Source organism: Leptonychotes weddellii, chromosome 5 (assembly GCF_054177405.1).
Source record: "Leptonychotes weddellii isolate Sample4059 chromosome 5, ASM5417740v2, whole genome shotgun sequence".
Classification (NCBI taxonomy): Eukaryota; Metazoa; Chordata; class Mammalia; order Carnivora; family Phocidae; genus Leptonychotes; species Leptonychotes weddellii.
Window position 1 is genome coordinate 48295682 of NC_138373.1, and position 24289 is coordinate 48319970.

Sequence of the window (24289 nt, forward strand, 5' to 3'; positions counted from 1 at the left end):
GCACCACACAGCTCCACTTTACATTTTGGATTTTGCACAACATACAAGTAGGGCTGCTGTGAAAGAACTAAAAGGCGTGGGAAGGCCTGATGTACGTACTCCCGAATTAGGAGTTACACCGCCCGATCGAGGTGGGCTGGCCGCTAATGCGGACAAGCGCCGCCTGACCAGGACCGCGCGCCCCGCCCCCCCAGCGGCTCCCGCGCCCTCCCGCGTGTCGGGAATGGGACTTGGGGCGCATGCGCGCTCGCCGCTGCGGCCGGGGTCGGCCTCCGGTGACGTCAGGACGCGTCGCGGGTTCCAGCCCCGAGCCCGGGGCCCCCCGACTCCCGCGCAGGTCGGGCGGGGGCGGGGCGTCAGGCCAGCTGAGCTATCCCGTCAGACCGCGCCAGTTTGAATGAAAGCTCCTCAAGATGGCGGCGGCTGGGGCCGAGGCGCGAGGAGGTGAGGGCTGGAGAGCGGCACCCCTCACTGTCCCCCGTTCTCCAGGCAAACTCCCGAGGCCCGGGAAGCGGGGCCGGGATCCGTGGGCCCGCCAGAGCGCGACGCGGCGAAACGCCGCCTTCCGCTCTGCTGACACCTTGGCCCCCAAAGGCGCCCAGCGGGCTTCACCCTTCCCCCGGTCCCTGACCCTTCTCACGGCACGGCCCGCTCGCTCCCCGCAGTCTCTTCCTGCATCCCGCTTCCGCGGGGCCCGGTCCGCGCGCCCTGCCCCGAGGTCGGCTGTCTCTCGCTCCGCGGAGGTCCTGCGGACTCCGTGGCCCGGCCCCCGCTGCCCGTTGGGCCGGAGGCCCCTCCCCGCCTGGTCGCCGTGTGGAGGTATTCGGGCGGCCGCCGCGGCTCCTGGTAATCCCCGGGGGCGGTGCTCGAGGGCCTTGGGCACGCGTGTGGTTTACTTCTTTGTGGTGGTTTGGGCGGGACGTTTTGTGTTCGGGCTGGCTTTTTAACTGGGAAGCGGGAAGTACCCGGTGGTGTAAATGTGACCTCAATATCAGAGGAAAAAAGAAATTGGGGCTGAAGGATGAACGCTAAGGGTACATTCCCCGTCGGAGACTATCCCAGTAAGTGGGTGTTTGAAGACGTAGCCTCTGCCTTAGGGTAATTTTTATACCCACCGGGAACTTGCGTGTTATTTATGTGGACGCCAGAGAATTAGATCCTAGCGTGTGTGTGTTTGTGTGTGCGCCTGCCTGTCTCGCGCACCCTCTGAAAGACTGGAATTTTCAAGGCATTCTAGAATTTAAAGGTGTTTGCTAGCACTACTGTCCACCTAGATTATGAACTCATTATCCCCAAACTTTTCTTCCACTAGGGGTTAGTGTGAACCTAGTGTAAGGTTTTTGTAGTGGTAATAAAATGTTTAATCTTGCAAATGAATTATCTTCTACATTATCATAGATAATCGGAATTGTTAACCAGGGTTTGCGGTTTTTTATGTTCCAGGTTTTTTTTCTCAAAAATAGCATTTCCGTCGAGGGTTGTCTTGAACCTCAAGTTAAACTAGATAAAAATGGTAGGGACAACAGACATACACATCTTGGGTGATATCCAAGAGGAACCTCCTTTGCACGTGATCAGCATAGTGAGGTTAACTTTACACAAAACATCCCTAAGTTTTTTAAATGGAAGACATTTAAGTGGTCATTTCTGTTACACCACTCTCCTGCACCCAAACCACCACTCCACAGTAAGCAGTCTCTCCCCCAAATATTTTTTTGGAGAAAATACCTTTCGTTTTCTTGGTCTAGAATTACGAATCTTTTGTAGGAAGCAGGGTGGTGGAAATCGTGCTTCAGGGTTTCTGACGATGAAGCCCCAGTGTGAGTTGGGGAGGGTGAGGGAAGGATATAGTTAAGAGCTGCTGTGTGTTCTCTCTTCCTTGGAAATTACCTCAAAACAAAAAGGTTATCACAACTACCTTGGAGAGCTACCGAGTAAAGCTTGAGTTTACTGATAGATTTTGTTTGGTTAATTCCACTTTACTCCCACCCTCACACTTTTTCAGTGAATCTGAAATCTGGAAAGATGAAAACATGACTAAAGTCATGTAGCTGGGTAGCGTAGCAAAGGGTGGGGCAGAGGACCCTTGATTCTCTGGAGTGCTTACCATAACGCTAGCCATAAAACCAAGTTTATTATATATTTCTAAACATCAGTTTGTGTTAACATATTTTATATGCCATGTGGTAGCATACTGTGTACACAAAATTGAGAGTAAAATCTTTAGCACTTTAGTTACTGGCTTCTGTAAGGTTAATTATGAGTGTGTCTGATTTTTTTTAAGCTTGGTATGGATTATGTAAATTGAGTACTCTGTTTTGTAAATCTTGGCTTTAAAACAATGCAGGAAATGAGAATTATGAAAATAAATTCTCCATTATTTGTAATAATTCTTGGGCTTATTTACCTTGATAATAATACAGCATAGGCAAAATAATAAATGGACTTAAAATTTCATGCAGCATTCCAGAATGGGAAAAGTAGGGCATGTGATTGCTGTATGACTATGTTACTGTAGAACTATATTTCAATAAGATTTCATTTCTTTTGTCCAACTAAGAGAAAGGGAGAAAGTTGTTTTTAATAACTTGTAAGGCTGTTTTAAAATATATTTAAGATATTTTTAATAACAATAAGTTTGTCTTAGGATCTACATTTTATTAAAACTGATTATATTCTTTATATTCTATATAGAATATAATGGAAAAGGTAAAAACATTATCTCTGTTGCCGTTTGCATCTATATGTAATTTTAAGAAAGCTTACAGACATGAAACTTATTGTTCAGGTGGCTTAGTAGAAATTAATTTACATTAGTTAAGCATAGTAGGATAGAAATCCATGAAAAAAATCCAAGACCAGTTTACCAAAATAGTTCTTTAATGCTTAACTTTTTCTTGAAGACATATAAATGGTTTCTTGTCATATGAATTTTCAGTCCTGTAAAATTTGCCAGTTGAAGGGTGGGGATATAGAGGTCTTAAGTTTTTCCTTTTTTTGTTTTAATTGAGTAGCTACTTCATTAGTAAAGAATTCTATTTTCTTATTGTAGCTTGGTGTGTGCCTTGCCTAGTTTCACTTGATACTCTTCAGGAATTATGTAGAAAAGAAAAACTCACATGTAAATCGATTGGAATCACCAAAAGGAATCTAAACAATTATGAGGTGGAATACTTGTGTGACTACAAGGTAGTAAAGGTAAGGCAAATATCTAGCCCCTTAAAAGAGACCTTATCAAGACTTCAATTCAGTATTTCATATTTCTGTAACATAAAAAGAACCTTAAAAGTAAGCAAAAGCTCTTCTTAATGTTAAAAATTCTAAGTCATAATAAATTTATATGTCCTATCATCTATATTGCCAAATAACATTGAGAGGATTTTGAAGCATTAAATGTTCTTGCATTAGAATATTTTAAGGTACTTATATCATTCTACATCCAACTCTTGATTATCTCCGTGTGGATTACCAGAGCAAATGTTTTATCTCATATTGGCTTCTCCTGTCATTCATTTTGTTCCTGAATCATATTTCCCCACTATCACCTGAAATAAACCTAGAAATTCAAACCCAATTTTAGTGCTATTGAACCTCCTCAGGAAGCATCACCATTTGTATGTCCTGTATCATGTCAAACTCCAGATATTAGTGAGGTTCTGTGGTGTAATAGAATGGCCTGGAGTTTAGAGTCATTTCTGATCTTCGATTGGTACTTTGTGGCTTTATCAAAGTCATTTAATTTCTCTGGGCCTCACCTGAATTCCTGTTTCTCTTTAAAATGACAGGTTTGTTTTCCTAAGAACCTTCCTCAATCTAAACCTTATGATATATTTTTGAGTAATTCATCTTTCTGTAGTCTGCTCCCTCTCCAAGAACTCTTTTTTGGTCATTTATTTGTCAGTTCTTCCAGACAAATAAATTAGGAATCCTTCTCCTTCGTCTTCCATATTGATTCAGTCATTAAATCCAGTTCTTCCTTTGAAACATCCATCATCTTTTCATATAACTACCTTCCCCACTCAATGGGATTTTATGATCAAGCATTTCACCTACACTCTTCAGCAACCTTCAACCCCAAAACAGCCAAGTCACCTGCCATCTTATTGTATAAACTGTGGCCTGACCAATCTAGCCAAGAATATCCTATAATCACACGTACTGATACCATTAAAGCTTATTTCTAATCTCATTCTACTCGGTTCTGCATAAGGTTTTTATCTGTTGCTTTCTTTTCCCTTTCTTGTCAGCAGTTTTTCTAATTTTTATTACTTTTCTCGACTTCTTACTCTATCCTTCACCTTTGTATTCAGCCACAGACACTGAAGTGTATTTACTTCCACTTCCGTGAAATATAGGATCCTTCAAGTGTGAACTCTGAACTTGACACCAGTTATCTGTATCTTTGCTGTCACTGTTTTCCTTTTCCTGTCCATCCCTGTTAGGACTTTGCTTAATCCATGATGCTTGCTTTTTTTTTCTTTTTCTTTTTTGTTCTTAAGCTCTCTTTTTCCACTGACTTCTCTCAGTCAATAAAACCTATTCAGGTCTTCCCCAATCTTTCTTCAACCTTGCCTCCCCACTCAAGCATTCCTGTCCTCTACTTCATTTCCCATTAACTTTTTAAAACAGCTTTGTCAAGATGTAATTCACATACCATACAATTCACTAATTTAAAGTGTACAACTTAGCTTTTAGCATGCTCGCAGAGTTATTCTAAAGTTGACTGTGGTGATGGTTGCACATTTTCATTACGCCAAAAAGAAACTCGGCACCACTCCCCAAACCTCCCCAATCTTCTTCCCCCACTAGCCCTAGCCAACCAGTAATCTACTTTCTGTCTCTGTAGATTGCCTATTTGGACAATTCATATAAATAGAACCTTACAATATGTATGTGGTTCTTTTTGATTGGTTTCTTTCACTTAGCATGGTGTTTTCAAGGTTTGTCCATGTTGTAGCATGTATTCATTCCTTTTTATTGCCAGCTATTCCATTATAGGGATATAGCATATACAATTTATTCCTCACTTGGACATTTGGGTTGTTTCTGTTTGGGGGCTATTATAAAAAATGCTGTTATGAACATTCATGTAGAGGTTTTTGTATGGACATGTTTTCATTTCTCTTGGATATATACCTAAGAGTTGAATTACTGGGTCATACAATTTCTCTGTGTTTAACTATTTGAGGAACTGCCAAACTTTTCCAAAGGGACATTCCCACTAGCAGTGTTATGAGTGTTTCAATTTCTATACCTCCTTACTAACACATATTATTATCTGACTCTTTGATTATAGCTGTCCTAGTGGGCATGGAGTAGTACCTCCTTGTGGTTTTGATTTGCATTTCTCTGATGGCTAATGATACCGAGCATCTTTTTTTGTGCTTTTTAGCCACTTGTATATCTTTGGAGAACTGCCCATTCTGAGCCTTTGCCCATTTTTTTAAATTGGGTTTTTTTTTAAATTATTGAGTTGTAATAGTTCTTTATATATGCTAGATAGTCCCTCATGAGATATACAGTTTGTAAAAATCTTCTCTTGGGGATTGTCTCGTCACTTCTCATTAACTTTTTAACCCACTTTATTCTGATTTATGCCCCTATCAGTGACCTCCTAATTCCAAATATGAGGACCTCAAATCTTACTCTCCTTCTTAGCAATGTCTGACACTGTTCGCCTCTCTCTCTTCTTTGAAATTCTATTGTCCAAGGAGAGACTGCCTACGCTCATACTCCATCTCTACCATCTATTAGTTGAGTGACTTTTAGCAAATTAGCCTCTCTGTCTTTCCGTTTCTTCACTTACAAAGTGAGGATAGTTATAGTACCCATCTTAGGGTTATGATTAGCATTAAATGAGTTGATAATAGATAAATGCTTAGAACAGAGACTGACCTGTGATGTTCATATTGTAGAAGTGTTTTCTGTCATTGTTATTCACCTCTATCTCCCCTCCTTTTCCCACCTTTTTCTTAGTACTCTTTCTGAATCTCCATTGTCTCTTGCCTGTCCTTCCAATGAAATGTAAATAACCTTCACAGCTCTGTCCTTGGCCCACTTCTTACCTTGAAGTGACTCTGTAGATAACCTCTTTCCCAGTGGTTTCTACTTCTGTCTGTTTGACTCATGACTGCCAAATCTTTGTGAGGCATTGACCTCTTTATGGACTTCATTTCAAACTGGACACTGTACAGGTTCCCAAATTCAACATATTCAAAACTGCACCTGTTTTCCTCCTTCAAATCTGCATCCTGATCTAGGAGTGTTCCCTATCTAATCTAAGAAAACCATAATACCTCCAGTTACCTAAACTTTTAAGTTCAGACATTTTTAATTCTTCTTTTCTACCTACCATCTAATAGGTCATCAGATTATATTATCTCTGTCTCTCTATTTGTGTTTTCATGTTCATTCTTGCTGGACTTGAACAGTTAGTTATGTAGGGGTCTGTGCCTACATTGAAGAAACTACCATTATTCTAATACAGGATTCTGAATGTTGTAGTTAGGTTTAGATAGCTTTTGCTCTTTGGTTTCCCTTTCACCCTTCTTATCAATCCTTTCGGTTTCTTGTTTTGGAATGAGCACCCTTACTTGCACACTTAGGTCCCTTCTAAGAGGGACCACTTATATCCCTCTTCTTGTTTCTAGCACAAATTACTTAATCTGTGAGCCAGTATTATTTCCACATACCTCTACCCTTTTTCTCTCTCCCTTCTCATGTTCAGGGCACGTGAAAGACCATATGACCGTGTCCTTTTTTTGTGTGTACCCCTCCATTTAGCTCGTAAGAGACACTGTTTCAATACCATATTCCTCAAAGCCGTTACAGATGTTTCTGAAACACAGTTCTGGTTGTGTTAGGGCCTCGCTTTAAACCTTTTAATGGCTTGTCTACCAATCTAAGCTGAGACCTTTTGTAGTGAGGTTCTTTATTATCTGGCCACCAACTACCTTTCCAGCTTCATCTCCTGTGACATATCCTACTTTTTATACACACGGAAATGCATATAAATTCTTTCATTTAGCTAAGATTTAATGAGCACCTACTATGAGCTGGGCAGTGTTCTAAGCATTGGGGATATAGCTTATATTCTAGTTCCTTGAACACATTATGCACCCTTGTGCCCTTTTGCTATTCTCATCCAGTTCCCTCACTGGAATACTGTTGTTTCCCTTCTCTCCTTGACAGAATTCTCTTTGGCCTGGAAAGTTCAGCTGAAAGGTTACCACTTATTTTTGAGCTTTCTCCCCTCCCCCATGTCCGTAAAATTAGCTGCTTTATAGTCAGGACTTAATAAGCACTGTTTGTAATATTCTAGAACTTGACACATTTTATAGCTTGGTTTCATACCTTCTCTGCTAAATTGTCAATCATTTAGGGCCAGGACTAGGTCTTACTGTAGTCTCTAGTACATAATGGGTATTTAGTTAGTACTTAATGAATTGAATTGGCTTTTGCATCAGTGATTTCTCCATCCCTCACAATCACCAGTACACTAGATATTCTTAGCTTCAGACTTAGATTAAAGCAGCCATCTATTGACTAATAGCTCCTATATCATCTTTCTATAGTCTCAGTAAACATTTGAGTTTCTTTTGTGTGTCAGGTACTGCATTAGGCTCTGGTAAAAATAAAGATTAATCAGAAACTGTCTCTCACCTTAAGGAACTCACAGCCTCGTGGAAAGATGGATAAGTAAACCATCCATTACAATATAGTATAATAAATACAGTGGCAGACTTCATTGTGTATCTGTGGGAGGGATACCAGGGCCAGGTCACAGAAAGCTTCCCAGAAGAGGGGATATCCCCCTAAGGCCTAAAAAAGACAGGTACACTATAACTCTGGTTTTAGTACAGAGAAAGGAGTGCTAGAATATGGGAGTTGGAAAGGATGAGAGATGAGTGAAGGAACTTTCACAGCATTCTACAGCAATGGGGGATCACTTGAAAGGTTTTTAAAAAGAGTGATACAATCAGATATTTAGTTCAGAGAATTTTCTGTCTGCAATAAGGAAAGTGGATTGGCGGAGAGGGGAATGACACACAATTTAAACATTCTGAAAGGCTGTTGCGGTGATCTGGGCAAGAAATTATAGTGCTGAAGCGAAAGGAGATAAAAAGAAATAGGTAGTTTTTTTGTTTTTGTTTTTTTTTAATTATCATGGTTATAAAATGTACAAGTCTATGGTTTAGTGGTCGGGATTGGGTAGGAATCCAGCAGTGAGGGATCTACATCTATGAAAACGTGTTTCTGACTTGTAGTGGCGTAGATAAGACTGCTTACCAAGACCCAGCAATTTAGGAGGATTAGGATAGAAGGACCAGGTTGGGTTTGGAGAAGAAGGTTGAGAACATTTAAGTGTACAATGACTGGTAGGTAGTTGAAAATGTGCCTCAAAGTCAAGAGTGAGAACTGGAAAACAGATTTTGAATTGGGAAAAAGATAGCAATTGAAGCTCTGGGAATGGATATGATTACCCATTAATTAACTCAACAGATATTTATTGCCATCTGCCATGTCATATGCTAGACACTGGGGATCGCAGCAATTAATGACACAGAGGTATGGTTTCTGATACATGGAGTTATCTTTTAGTGAGGGTGGAAAACCTTAAATATAATTGTACAACATACTTACAGTTGAGGTAAGTGCTAATGTAACAGAAGGTTGTAACTTCTGGAGAAACTAGGCAGCTGTTCATGAGAAATGGTGTTTAAACTCAGCCCTAAAGGATGGAAAGAGAAGTAGGGAAGGGTCTTGAGGCAGAAGAGAGCCTGACTTCAAGGAATAGAAAGTGTGAGTGGAACATAGTCAGCAAGAGGGATTGAAAGGAGGCTAGAAGGATGGGGAGGACCCAGGAAGTACAGCTCCCTACAATTCAAGAAAAGAATTTGGACTTTATCTTAAGGGCAGTAGGGAAACATTAACTAGTTTTGAGCAGGGGAGTGACATGATGAGATGGATGTGTTGAAGATGGTGTTCTGGCTGTTGGACCATGAATGGTTTGAAAATGGTTAGAGGCTATTGCAATATCAAGCAAAGAAAATGTGAGAAGAGAGCAAGGACTGATGAGTAGTATGGTGGGTGAGGTGGGGGTTCTCATGGGAAAAACTATCAAAGCAACTGAGACAAACTGGCAAGAAAGGTAGGAAGAAAACTGGAAGAATGAGTCATGAAGCCTGAGGGAGAAATAATGTTAGCACAATAGGGAAGAGGCCAGTGGGGTCAAGAAGAACCATGAGGGACCCATTGCATTGAGCAATGGAAGGGTCATTGATGCTGTTAGAGCAGTGTTTATGCATGGATAGAAGAAGCCGAAATAGAATGAATTAAAGAATAAATTAGAGGTGAAGGACGCCTGGGTGGCTCAGTCGGTTAAGTGTTTGCCTTTGGCTCAGGTCATGATCCCAGGGTCTTGGGATCAAGTCCCACATTGGGCTCCTTGCTCAGTGGGGAGCCTGCTTCTCCCTCTGCCTGCCAGTCCCCCTGTTTGTGTGCGTGCTCTATCTCTGACAAATAAAATCTTTAAAATAAATAAATAAATAAATCAGAGGTGAGAAAGTAGAGTCAAGTAGTATTGACAATGCTTTGAAAAAGTCTAGCTTTGAAGAAAAGGAGAAAGGGTTATGTAGGTTTTAAAGGTGTTTATAATTTTATATTTTTATTTAAAAATCTGTATAGGTAATATATGCATGTGATTTTAGAAATCGAATGTTCTAAGAGTTGAAGGTTGTTACACTGAAAAGAAATCTTCCACCCATGTGACCTTGAGTCTCCTGTCTCAACTTTCAGTAATTTATCCTATTTTTTGAAATTCCTTATATATTCCAGCATTTATATCTCAAAGGAGGTTTAGTTTAATTTTATTTTTAAAAAATGAGGGAGGCTTAAAAAGCTAAAAATAAAAAAGTGAGGGAGGTTTACATGCTGGTGAGAACAAGTAGAGGAGAAACTGAAGAGATGGGAGAGGTGGGATAATTGATGGAGGAAGTACATCTCTTGTATCAGCATCCACCTTTTCTCTAGTTACATGTCCATGGAAAGGTGGAATTAAGGGAGCTTCTGTTTTCTCTCTGCATTAGGAACAGAGGTCTAGGGCTACTGAAAATAAGGTAGTGGGAGAGTGACCTTGAACAAAGTGGAAGAGTTCTGAAATAGCCAGTTTGGGAAATGGAATGAATGCTCACTGGAGGAATGACAGGGCTCTTACTGTTGTGAATTCATGTCAGGGTCCACTTGAACAAATTGTGGTAGTGTCAGTGCTGTATGGTTTTCCTGCAACATGTTCCTGCCATGTTCACCTTTCATACAGAAACATTTCTGACAAAACTGTGAATACTCTTTATTAACATACTTAGCTCATCATTGAAGAACCAGAACCCCCATGCACATTGGTAAGGCTTCTCCCTTAATAAGCAAATATTAAGAGAGAAATATTACCAAAGCTTTGACTTCATAAAGTATCCAGGTAGTTCTTTGTCTCTAGAACCACCACTTACTGAATGACACATACTGGCAGAATTGTCCACCTCTAACATAGATTAATATTACTGAAAGACTGAGTGCACTCAGAGTGGTTTAAGAACTGGAATAACATAGAAGTCATTTGACTAAAATCCATATTTAAGACATCAAGAAAAGAGAACTCCAAGAAAGGACTTTTCCACGGTCATGTCGCTCAGTTGTGTCAGTCTTGGACCACTAGCCCCGGTCTCAGAATTGCTACTTGGTCAGTTACTGTCCTGAAAATCCAGTGACTTTCCATGGAACACTAGTGTTTTCCTAATTAGATTCAGGCTGTTCTACCACTAATACTGAATATGATGATTTCAAAACTTTCAGGGAAGATTAGCTAATGGGAAGATAGTTTTTGTTTTTTGTTTTCCCATATATATATATATATATTTTAAGTTTTTGTGCTTGCTACCACTTACTGGCTATAGACAGCAGATGACAGAACAAATATTGAAAAAACATGAATTACTATCTACATTAAATTTAACAGCTTGTATTTCTTTTAAAGATTCATGTAGTTACTCTTGTGATTTTTTTATATTACACATATGTTGGTAGGCATATTTTTTGTTTTGCATTCAGAAACAGTCAAAGCCTAGGATATAGTAGGCAATTGTGCTTGGTTTTGGGGCTATGAAGAACAAGATTTCATCCCTCTTGGTCTCTGGTTAAGTTTAGAAATGGGAACACAAGGGGATTGGCAGTGATCAGTTCTCCTTGGGCAAGAGAGTCAGGAAAGACTTCACGGGGTAGGTGACATTTGAGCTGACTTCTAAAGATGAGTAGGTTTTCCACACGTAAAAAATGAGACCAAAATAAGTTCGTTATGGAAATGTAAGAGGCCACTGTAATTAGAACTTTGTAAACAAAGGAGAAAGGGGTGAAAAGGCCTGGCATGTTTAAGTACTAGCAGCCGCAGTTCAGTATGGCTAGAGGGTGGTGTGTGAATGGGGCCATGTTGGAAGACTGTGTTAGAGAGGCATCAGGGACCCAATCAAGAATGATCTTTGTTATAATAGGAAGTTTGAACTTCATTCTTTAGGCAGTGGGGGAGCCGTTAAAATTTTTAAGCAAGAAAGTAACAGAATGACTGGTACTATGGATTTCTTATTTTTATAAGAAAACTTCACGTTAGTAAAGGAATTTCAGCCAGAGGCAGGGAAACCAGTTAGGAGACTAATACAGTAATCCCAGCAAGAATTGAAGGCCTGAAGTAACTAGAGCTATGGTAATAAAGATGGACAGGAACAAGTATCTGAAGAAACTTGATGATGGATTGAGAAGAAGAATCTAGATTGAGCTCCTGGTTTGCGACTCGTGTGACTGGGTAGATGATGGGTAAGATTACCCTTGATGGGGAAAGGAGAAAAAAAATCCATTTAGGAAGAACAGTGGTGAGTTCCATGGAGATAGATGGATATAAGAACCTGTTGGACACCCAGTAGGCTATTGGATATATGGGGGTGCCAATAAAATTTTGGAAGTCATCAGCATATAATTAACACCACTGGAGTGATGAGGTTGCCCAGAGAGCATTTAGAGCAAGAATTCTTAACCTCTGGAATCCAGATATTCTCCATTATCCAAAATAGTACATATGTGACTTTTGTTAGGGGAAGGTCCATAGCTTTCTCCAGATTCTCAAAAGCGATAAACCTTACTTGGTGTGGAAAGGGGCCAAGGACAGAGCCCCGAGTATCTGCATTAAGTGATGGGCAGGGATAGTAAGTAGTCTCAGCAAAGAAGGCAGTAAAGGAATAATAGTGAAGAGAGAAATGTGATGTCAAAGCCTAAGTCAAGTAACATGAGGACTGAAGAGTCATTGGCTTGGCAATTAGAAGACTGGTAAATTATTTCTAATAAACAAGATGGAATCAAATGTATTTGTATGTAATGAAGCTTCCCATAGAAACACTATGGCTTCTAAGAATTGTAAAAACCATTGGCCTATAAAAAAAGTTCAAATGCCTCTGTCGAGTGTTCAAGGCTAAAATTTGCTCTTGCCTTGCCGTTTAACCTCTCGCTTCAATATTCTGAACTTTAAAGCTAGCCAAATCCATCTCTTCACTGTTTTCTGGATACTTCATACAAATCTTAGCTCCAAGCTTTTGCTGGTGTTTTTCATCCTGCCTGCCCTGTTCCCTACCCAACAAATTCTATCAGTCTTTCACAGTTTGGTTTGTTCTGTTTTCTCTGTGCTCCTTTCTGACTATATTGATTTCCTTCTTTATATACTAGTGGTAATTATTGTCTTGTCTTGTCACTTAAAATTGTACCGCCTTGCATTGCTACTTACTGTACATATTATTGCCTTCTTTTCCCAGAGAGATTTTACCCCTCAAGACTAGCACTACCTTACATCTCATCGCACCCCCTACACCCCCTAGTGGCTGAACTTTCATGTACTTATTTTAAATACTAAAATATTTGAATGAATTTAACCTAAGCCAAATATAGTGGGGGAAAATGTGTTTAAGACAAAATTCTTATAATGCATTCTAAATTATACAGGAGTGATTGATGGATCATTTTACAACTGTACTCCATTTCTATGGGTAATCAAGAGTTGACTGCATATCAGAATAAAATACTGATATATATGAGGCTTATGAACTTTTGGGCTTTTATTTGGAATTTCTAATGAATTGAATTAATTAAATTTGTTAGGCCAAACTAATTTTTCTGTGTAAAATTACCAATTTTTCAAAATGGAAATATCTTTTTTGGATTTAAAGTAAAACACACTTACTAAAATAAGTCTACAAAGTAGAAATAAAATATTACTAGTATTTCTATACTATTTTGCCAAAGGCACTCATGTTTTATAAACATCTTTACCATCTGTAAATTAAATAGGTACTGATGGTATTAACATACAAAACAGTCACTAACAATGCAGCTGGCTCATTACTAAACAATATGATATGTTACTTTGGAAGCTGACTTCAGAGGTTGGTGTTACTGGTTTTGCTGAATGATAATTTAGCTTAATCATCTGATTTGAAGCCAGTGTTTCTGTTTCTTCCATTATTTGCTGACAACTGTTGGCATAATCCAGGGTATGGTAGGAAAAACTGTAGCAGAAAAAAAAAAGGGCCAGAGTTGCACTGCTTTATTCCAGAGTCAGAAAAATTAAAAACTTTCCTAGATAAGAAGTAGAATAGATATGTTAGATACTGCCACGTGGGTCACATTATTGTTGAGCAGTTATCTACTAACATAAATCCTAAGTTGTAGTAGTTATCTGACAGGAGGGGGAAATCCATGTTACACTTAGTGAGCCAGTTTGACTAACACTTAAATATGTCTAACTAAGCTTTTCCTTTTTTTCCCTGAAATCACAGTATGTATTTTCAAGAAAGTACGGTTTTTTGCATATCCTCACACCTTAATTTAACCACATTTTTTAAACAGGTAAAGCATATTTTGACCATTTTCATAAAGAAGGAAAGTTAATTCACAAGCAGTGTTGCTTTTTGAGTAGAATATACTAAAACATTGAGACGAATCAGTGGGAAGAAAATAAACTTAATCACTGGCTGAGTGATTTGCTTCAGCAGAGCTGCCTCGGGGCTCCTTTTCCCCAGTTTGTGCCTCAGTAACATTTCCTAAACCTTCCAGGTTATATGGCATTAATCAATAATAAAACAAGTGTTATACATACCCTTTATAATAAAAACTGTTAAAAATTTCAGGAAAAAGCAAATGTATCCCAGCTAGGTTTTTAATCCATATCTATGATTTAAAACAACTAAAAACTGTAGAATATACAGTTTAATCATTTTCATATTTTAGAGTGTGGGTATATGTGAGTTATTCCAGAGGACAAAGAAAAAAATTGAAGGGCTTTAGAATTTTTTTTATTATACACATTTAACTACCTTTTTAAAGAGAAACTTAACATGGCATTGCCTGATTTTAAGGGAAGAGAACCTAGTCAAGTCACTGGGGTAGGAAGGCAAAATTCTAGGGACCATGGTGGCCACAACAGCAGTCTGAGGGATAAATCAAAATGTTTGGTGTTAGGTGGCTTGAGTGCCTGCTACCTAATCCATTCACACGTGAGTCTAAATAAGGTAAGAATTCTCTGGAATCGTGATGTTTGTCCAGTAGAAACAATATAAGCTACATATATAATTTTAAATTTTCTAGTAATCACATTAAACAAGTGAAATGAAACAGGTGAGACTGCTTTCAAGAATATATTGGGGGCACCTGGCTGGCTCAGTCGGTAGAGTGTGTGACTCTTGATCTCGGGCTTGTGAGTTTGAGCCCCACGTTGGGCATAGAGAGGACTTTAAACAAATCTTTAAAAAGTAATAATACATTTAATCCAATAAAAGCAAAATATTTCAGTATGTAATCAGTATTTTTCAAATGTTAAAAAATATTTTACTTTTTTGTGTGTTTAGTGTTTGTAATTCAGTGTGTATTGCACTTAAAGCACATCTCAATTTGGACTAGTCACATTTCAGGTGCTTGATAGCTACATGCTGCTAGGAATGACTGTATTGGACATGGTGTCTCTAGAACATCTAAGGGATGTGTGCCCATGATATTGAGAAATAGAACTTGCCTTATATCCAGTGTAAAATATTAAAATTACCTGCCTTAGAGGATACCTACATCTGTGCTGGCCAAGTGAAGCACTAACGTAGGTCATAAATTGTTAGTTTTGAGACTACCTGTTTCCATGATCAAGATAAATACGAAATACGACTTTAATAATTACTGTTTGGTAAGATATTCATGAATTTCAGTACTCTTATATTCACGTGCAATTCTTTTACTGTGCTCAAACATACTATGCCACAACTAAATTCTATACCTAATTTATGTAATATAAAGAAAAAAGTTTTATGTTTTGTATTGCATCCACTAGAAACCTCTGACTCAATATATTCTGAACTTTATTAAGAAGAATGATAATGGCTACCTTACTCTTTAAGATATTAAATTATTTTAAGTAATTAGGACTGTCATAATCTGATTTCAATTTTCTTTTATATTTTAAGGATATGGAGTATTATCTTGTAAAATGGAAAGGATGGCCAGATTCTACAAATACTTGGGAACCTTTGCAAAATCTCAAGTGCCCGTTACTACTTCAACAGTTCTCTAATGACAAGCATAATTATTTATCTCAGGTAAACAAAGGCAAAGCAATATCTCTAAAAGACAATAACAAAGCTTTGAAACCTGCCGTTGCCGAATATATTGTAAAGAAGGCCAAACAAAGGGTAGCTCTGCAGAGATGGCAAGATGAACTCAACAGAAGAAAGAATCATAAAGGAATGATTTTTGTTGAAAATACTGTTGACTTAGAGGGCCCACCTTCAGACTTCTACTACATTAATGAATACAAACCAGCTCCTGGAATCAGCTTAGTCAATGAAGCTACCTTTGGTTGTTCATGTACAGACTGCTTCTTTGAGAAATGTTGTCCTGCTGAAGCTGGAGTTCTTTTGGCTTATAATAAAAACCAGCAAATTAAAATCCCACCTGGTACCCCCATTTATGAATGCAACTCAAGGTGTCAATGTGGACCCGATTGTCCCAATAGGATTGTACAAAAAGGCACCCAGTATTCTCTTTGCATCTTTCGAACTAGCAATGGCTGTGGCTGGGGTGTAAAAACCCTTGTGAAGATTAAAAGAATGAGTTTTGTCATGGAATATGTTGGAGAGGTATGTTCAACTTAAAACAAACAATGGGTGTGGAAGGTTTATGCTTTTTTTACATCAGTAACAAATATTGGTACATTTTTATATTACCATTTGCAAGTGAGAGAAGGGTTCACTGGCATAGTTAGAAATACAAACTTGTATATGAACAAAAATATATCTATAATGACAAACAAAATAGTCCTCTTTCAGAAACACCCATTCATAGTCATTGAAACTGGCATTTGTAAAATATGGCGACTGTTTTTTACATAAAAGCCCTAAGAAGAAAATCAGATCTAAACACCTGCTGACTTTGAAAACTTTTAGATTATAATTCATCCACTTGACTAAACATGGTTAAGTGTAGTTGGCAAAACTCAGTATCATATCAACATGAGAGATACTGTAAGGTAGAAAAATGCTTTCTTAGGAAGTGTTGTAAAATAACCTTAAAAGCATTTATTGAATCCACCAGAAAATCCAAATTCTTTGTAGCTCAGCTGGAGACTATTCTCTAAATTACCAGACTGAGCAAATTTATTTTTATATGTATAATGTAAATATACAAAAAATAGTATTTGCATGTACCACATAATATTCTAAGCACCTGACGTTTTAACTCCTTAATACTCTCAATAACTATGAGGTAGTAGTGTTGTCTCCATTATTATAGATGAGGAAACAGGCACAGAGAAGTTCAGCAACCTGCACAAGGTCACATTGTAGTGAAGAGGAGCCAGGATTCAAAACCAAGGCTCCAAGATGAGTGCACTTTGCCGCTGCACTACACTTCCTCAAACTGAGTGAAGGACTAAGCTGTGACTAGAAAATACAAGTGTGACTGCATATCTCAGGTTGTCACATCTGACATTTTAAAGGTTATGTGGAACTAAGTCATGTATAATTATCTGTATTCATCTAGAATTCTGAGATTAAATTGGAACCCTACTTCGATCCTTCAATTTTTAGACAATGGCAGATTATTGTAAATCACTGTTCGGGATACCAGATCTTGTATAATCAAATTCCTCTCTGTTTTGGCTTACTGAATGCCGTAGTTAAATCTGGTTGACACCATGAATCAGTTTAGACATTTTTGGTTTCCTAAACTGAGCATCTGGTAAAGCTGTGTTCTTAGAACAGAACTGTAGATGATGGTTTTGAGCTACAGAATTTCATGAAAACAAGAGTGTCATCAAAACAAATATTCACACAAACTACTCTAGAAGAGCTGGATGGAAAGATGTAGAAAACTAAGGGCAGAAATGACTGCAAAAGAATCAAGGCTGTTTAAGACAGGAATTAGGACAACCCACAGTTAACAAATTGAGACAGTACTACATTCATTCCAATTTATTCAGATGTTCAAAAAGCTACCCAATTATAGCTTTCTGTAGGACATAACGGAATGCAAGGACTAAATTTACAAGATACTCATTTGCAACAATGTGTATGGAACTAGAGAATATTATGCCTACTCTATGAAACTAAACTTTCCATACAATTGACTGCAAATTTAGCATGCCGCCTTTCCTGTATTTGTAACAGATTTCCATTTGTAACTGCACAAATTACAGGAAAAATAAGCTTTTAGAGTATCTTTACTTTTTTTTTTAATTAACATATAATTTATTACTGGTTTCAGAGGTGCAGGTCTGTGATTCATCAGTCTTATATAATACCCAGTGCTCATTACATCACATGCCCTCCTTAATGCCCATCACCCAGTTACCTCATCCCTCTGCCCCTCTCCCCTTCAGCAACCCTGTTTGTTTCCTATGATTAAGAGTCTCTTATGGTTTGTCTCCCTCTCTGGTTTCACCTTGTTTTATTTTTTCCTCTCTTCCCCTATGATCCTCTGTTTTGTTTCTTAAATTCCACATATAGGTAAGGTCATATAATTGTCTTTCTCTGATTGACTTATTTCGCTTAGCATAATACTTTGTAGGCATTAGTATGTTAATTTATGGATGAGTGTGTTTCTTCAGTTCAACAATAGCTATATAATATACTGTAGTTTTTTCTTTTTAGGTAATCACAAGTGAAGAAGCTGAAAGACGGGGGCAGTTATATGACAACAAGGGAATCACATATCTCTTTGATCTGGATTATGAATCTGATGAATTCACTGTGGATGCAGCCCGATATGGAAATGTCTCTCATTTTGTGAATCACAGTGTAAGTGATGCTTAAAGAATAGACAGGACTAATCAACTTAGCACTGTTTTTAATGATTTTCCATAGTTGAGAAATAATTATCTTTAAATTACTTACCCTTTTAATATTTCCAAAGTATAATACAAAGACCTCTTTGGTTAGGTTATGGTATTACTGCCGTATTAGGAAAATTCATTGAGGTGCCTACCAAATACCATGCATTTTGCAAGAGTTTTTATGTATGTTACTTTATTTAATCATTCCAAAACTTTGTAAGTTAGGTTTTGTGTTAATGTAGAGGACAAAGTTAGCGGAGGAATTAAGAGGTAGAAGGGTTAGGAATCACATGCAACTGTAGAAGTTAACATGTAACTTGTTAACATATTTATAAAATTTAAGAATTTGTAGAGTAAGTATTTAGGGCTATTTTTCTAAGCCTAAGCCTAATTTTCTAATTTTTAATTCACGTTTGAAAAGAACTTAGAATACAGCTGGAACCCTGATTGTAGAATTTTATACTCTATAAACTATTTCTAAAAATAAGGGAGTTGAATAGTTACTGGGTACCTACTAAGTGCCAACAGATAAGGGTAAGTTATGTAACTGCCCATATAAGAAAGTAGGCCATGCTAAAGTTATGATGGATTTTATACCAAGAAACTAGTTTATGTTTGGTAGTGAAATGTCAGAAACCTTCTGACTCATTTGTTGTGAGTTTTATTTTTAATTTTTTTCTTTTTAATTTTTTTTAAATTTTTTTTCTTAATGATAAATTTGAGATACTCTCAAAACAGATGTATTCTATATAAGGACAATTAAACACGTATTTTGATTTCTTAGGATGATTCACTAGATGTTTCTTCTTGCATTGTCCAGAATTTAATGTAGAATTCTCAAAATATTAAACAATTCCAAACAGAGGTTAAAGCAGTGAAACTCCATGCAGTATAAAATTTGAGTTGTATAATGCTGACTTGATTTTTTAAATAGTTATATTCTATTTCACGTTACTTACTTTTCTCTGTATCACGTTACTAACTGAAATGAACTACATACAGGTGAAATGATAATGTTATCTAGGGTTTGCATGACAAGTCCTCAGAAAAGTTAAAAGGTTGAGACTAGATGAAACAGAATTGGTAAAAATGTTAATAATTGTTAAAGCTGCAGGGTGAATATATGTGGATTTATTATTTTCGCTAGTGTTGTGTATGTCTGAGATTTTCTATAAGTGAAAACAGTATTTTTTAATTTGTGTGCCTCAAAGACCACTAAACAATCAACAGTGTAATTTCTAATAGAACTTAAAAAATAATAGTCGAGAAATTATTTTATATGGAATGTAGAAGAGCCTGTTCATGTCATTTTTACTTAAATGGGTTCTAATGTTCCTTCTTAGTGTGACCCAAATCTTCAGGTGTTCAATGTTTTCATTGACAACCTTGACACCCGTCTTCCCCGAATAGCATTATTTTCCACAAGAACCATAAATGCTGGAGAAGAGCTCACCTTTGACTATCAAATGAAAGGTATGGTTTTCAAGTACAGTTTGATTGGTGTTCAGTTGTTTCAATATGAAGAATCAGAGTAGAAAAAGACCTGAACCAAAAGATCCGAACCAAGCAAATATTAAAGAAGAGAAAAAATGAGGCTATATAAGAGTTTGTCATTTTACTCAAGGTCACAAAGCTAATCTGACAGAGGTAAAACTAGAATCCAGGTCTGCCTGACCTTGAGCTGAGTAGTGCTCTTTTCTCTGTATCACGTTGCCACCTGCTTTTTTCATAATTCCCATTATGAAAGCTTATCATATACATCTTTTCTCAATATTACTTGTATTTTAAAATTGTAAGGCATACATTTCTGAATATTTACTATGAGATTGAAAATACGACTTAAATCACAAGTGAACTTATTCCATTCCTACTTGGATTTGGCTTTTTTTTTAAAAAAAAAATGGTACTTTTATTTGCTTTATTGTGACAATATTTTTTTTCTTTGTTTTTTCTAAGTATTAATTACAGGATGTTACTATTTGGCCTTGCTTTATGGCCCTTAAGGAATGTATGAAACTGAATGATTGTGTATCGGATTTTCCCAGTTAAGTTCCATCATTTCCGAAAGCTATTCTTTTAAGTATGGGCTAATAGCATAAGCTTTTATCTCTTACTAGCCCACACAATCCTTTCAAGATAATTCATAATGATTTGTCTCTGAATATTTACATTTACTTAAAACTGATAGAAAATTTGAACTTCCTCCTGAATTGTCTTAATTCTTACTTCTGTATTTCTTTTTCTATGTAATCAGGTTCTGGAGATATATCTTCAGATTCTGTTGACCACAGCCCAGCCAAAAAGAGGGTCAGAACTGTGTGCAAGTGTGGAGCTGTGACTTGCAGAGGTTACCTCAACTGAATTTTCAGGAAATAGAGCTGATGATTGTAGTTTTGTTTTTTTTCTAATGTTAACATTTCAAAAAAGTATTTGGGACTCTTTTCATATTATCAAGATTATATGCTATGTTAATTTACAGTTCATATTTCAAACTATTGGCCAAATGTATTACTGATGCTTCTGAAGAGAACAACACAGGGTCACATAGACTAATTTGAAATACATATTTAGTAATTAGGTACCAAACATGAAAACTATTTACAGATGAGCATATACATACATAAAAAGTCTGTGTGAATAAAGAAATGCCTCCTTCAGTGTTTAAGCATTGAACTGATAGCGTAACAGTCACTAAGATCAAATATTCAACCTGCGTACACCTTGAATTTAGAGAAAGTTAATTCAGTTAGGGCAAATATATACAAGTGCTATTCTGTTATGTTGTCATTCCCATTATTACTCACTGTACTTGTATTTGAGACAGATGATACTATATACTATTTTCCTACTTTCATTAAAATATTGGGTCTTACTGATACATAAATTTAAGGTTTAAAATTAAATATAAAAAATTTACAGCTTAATTCATATTTTGAAGCAATCTTGACTGTTATGAGGCATGTATGTCTGAACCAGTAATTCTTAAAGACTTTTATTCCCTTAAAAGAATAGTTTCCAAAAAGTTCTACAATTCTAGAATGGCTGGCCATTATGCTGCTTCGAAAGGCTGGGGCAGTGGGACCACAAAAGGGTTTTTGGAGTGCTGGGCAGAAGGAAGGGAGCACTTGAAGGGCCCCTCTTAGTAACATGAATTAAGAGATCCATGTTGAGTTCCTCTGGTCTAAACATAAACAGCAAAACAAGCTACCCCTGAGTGCAGTTGCACCTAACAATAATGTTTCATACAATACATTAATATTACATTTCTGAATTTCAGGCAGTTTTAACATTTCCACCAAATTTAATTATTTTTCTATTTCCTGCAGGCTCTTAAAATACTCTATATTTTGAACTGATACTTATTTTTTATACATGAATTTTTTAAATGTGATAAAGCTAAACTTGGCTTGGCCAAAGTGTGTACCTGAATAATGAGAACTTTTTTTACTTAAACCATGAAGACTGAAATGGAATATATTCCTTGGTTTTTGTTTTCCTGCATAGTAAAACCTCAATCAGGAAAAAAACGTGTTTTCATCTCTGTCATTGTGGCATTTGTAATCATGGTGTCCAACATGAAGGTAAATGCAGCAAGTAAATCTGGCTTTCAGTATTACTAATTAAATTGTACCTAAGTTCATTGCCCCATTGCTTTAATGACCTAAAATAAGTTTGGGTAAAATTGAACTGACTTCAAGAATGCAGCACTTCAAATATCTTCTTAATCTTTAACCTCTTTTTTGGGAGAAGCTACACTTTATTATGCATTATATTGCTACCACATGACTTTGCTCTTTCATAATACAGGGTAAATTCTTTACATGTTTGGAGTCTCAGTGTATTAACCAAAATCTGCAGAAGGTGTCAAGGAAAAATACATTTTTTGGTGCCATTTCTTATGTTTTCTTTATGACAAAATAGTCACATGGTGTCAGTGGTGAGAAAGCATCACAGATTTACAGGTGCTCCAATGGCCAAGCTTACTTTGAATTATAATTTTTACAGGTTTAAATATGTAATTTTAATATTCTTAAAAAGTCAGTGTTTTACTGTCCAGTTATTCTTGTCTACTTCTTGTGTTAAAAAAAAAATGTGAAACAGGAGGGCAAAGGGAAAGTGGCTATTTTCAGTAAACTTGTTTAATTTTGTCCTTATTACTAGAAATTTAATGGGTCTTTGAGATTTTAATTACCTTTGTTATCCTTATTTTATTAAAAAGCTGGACTTAATCAGTAAAATAGGAACTCCGTACATGAAGCTGTTAAAAGCCTTTAAGTCAACATTTAGCTTCTTTAGTTTCCCAAGTTATCAGAATTTGTTCTCTCAGTATAAATATAGCCAATATTCAAGGGTAATATTTAGATCGAGTTTAAACTGTAAATCCACTGTGCAAGTTGTATTAGTATCATTGTTTTCAGTACCTACATGAGGATCGTGATACACAGTTGGTAATCTCAGGGTCTTTTCCCCCTCTGTGCAAAATCTAAACCGCATTTTTCTTACAGTTCATTTTTCTTTAGCAAAATAAATTTAGTTTGGCATTTGATTTTCTATTTATCGTGGCTTAGCTTTGTTTCTGAATATTTTACGTCATTTCCAGTAAGGCTTACAAAAGGGTCAAAAAAACACCCATGCATTCTGGACTACTTGCTTCTGCGATTAACCGAAGGTTTTTATACCATTTCTTCAAAGAAGTTTATCATTGTCATGGTTGATCCATTTGAATATTAAAGTAGAATTTTACATAGCATAAAGTGAATATGGATGGATACTTGTAAAACGTCTTGAGCATTATTAGTCACCAGGTTACTTGAACACATTGTGCTAAATAAAAACTGCCTGGAACTGTAAGGGAATTTTAGATGGAAAGCTCCTATTCTTTGAGCAAGCTATTAGGCCCCTTCTGTGTGCTCCTCATAAACCCATGAGGCTGGCACTCTCAATCCTATACTGGTTAGGTAACATTAACACACCCAAGATCACCAGCTCGGAGCCAGTGAACTACCTGACTATAATGTCCTCAATTTTGTACTGTTAGTTTAAACGTGTAACTCTTGGATTCCTCTCTAAGGCAAATGTGGCTAGTCACGGGGCTGTTTCTATGATTATCTTGGCATTTTGAAACTTTTTTTCACTTTTTCTTTTCTACTTTACAGTTCTTTAAGTAAAAATCAAGTAGCCACTAGAATTAACCCTGCCCAGGGCTGTGCTCTTTTTCAGAGGCATTATTACATAGTGGCTAAGACCATGGACGCTGAGCTTGAATTGCCTGCGTTTTCAGTCCCAGCTTCATCCCTTCCCAGCTATGTGAACTACCTCTCTGTGCCTTAGCTTCCTCATTTGTGAATGGGGAGAATAAATTTATCTACCTCAAAGGGTGGTGGTGAGGAATAAAGGAGTTGATATCCAGTGTGTAAAAGAATGAAGCATCACAGAGTAAGCACCATATGTAAGTATTTGCTACAATTATTCTGTACTGTAAGCCTGTACTTTAAAATCTTTGGTGATCACTACAAGTTGTTTTGTGTTCTGTTTTGTTTTTTTAAGTTCTAGTGCTCCTAGCGCTTAAATTCATTCAGCTGGCATTTATTATGCTAGGTTCACCTATAAAACAATGAGAATACGGCAGGATGTAATATTAAATTGACAGTGTGATTATAAAGTGCTAAAAATTTCAGAAGAATGTTTCCAGGCACGTTTTGAATCCCCACTCTGGGTTATAAGCTAGACTGTTAAGATGAGGTCTTTGGTGTCATTGAATATATAGTTACATTTGATTATATGATTTGTAATAATGAAATGTAACTAATTTTTAGAGCTATAAATAAAAAATGAAGTCTCTGGGTTCTTGTATTAGGCCTGTTGTAGTTATGACTTGATATTCAACCA

The 24289-nt window shown here is 37.0% G+C and overlaps 1 protein-coding gene across 2 annotated transcripts; it reads left to right on the top strand.

Moving 5' to 3' along the window:
• Nucleotides 1–232: 232 nt before the first annotated feature.
• Nucleotides 233–22951, top strand: SUV39H2 (SUV39H2 histone lysine methyltransferase). Of its 2 annotated transcripts, XM_006735246.3 has the most exons (6): nucleotides 233–444; nucleotides 3053–3198; nucleotides 15537–16208; nucleotides 18219–18365; nucleotides 19744–19873; nucleotides 20655–22951. In XM_006735246.3, the coding sequence occupies exons 1-6, from the start codon at nucleotides 414–416 to the stop codon at nucleotides 20759–20761; spliced, it is 1233 nt and encodes a 410-aa protein (XP_006735309.1). In that variant the 5' UTR covers nucleotides 233–413; the 3' UTR covers nucleotides 20762–22951. The 2 variants fall into 2 exon arrangements, with proteins under 2 accessions (XP_006735309.1, XP_030885996.1); XM_031030136.2 differs by lacking the exon at nucleotides 3053–3198 and having other exon boundaries at nucleotides 237–444.
• The last annotated feature ends 1338 nt before the right edge of the window (nucleotides 22952–24289 follow it).

What these genes read in the sequence shown, in the direction of transcription:
- SUV39H2 (XM_006735246.3), top strand. Translation starts at nt 414, where the DNA reads ATGGCGGCGGCTGGGGCCGAGGCGCGAGGAG. An exon ending in CTCATTTTGTGAATCACAGT is followed by an intron (nt 18,366 to 19,743) that starts GTAAGTGATGCT and finishes GTTCCTTCTTAG; the next exon opens with TGTGACCCAAATCTTCAGGT. An exon ending in CTTTGACTATCAAATGAAAG is followed by an intron (nt 19,874 to 20,654) that starts GTATGGTTTTCA and finishes CTATGTAATCAG; the next exon opens with GTTCTGGAGATATATCTTCA.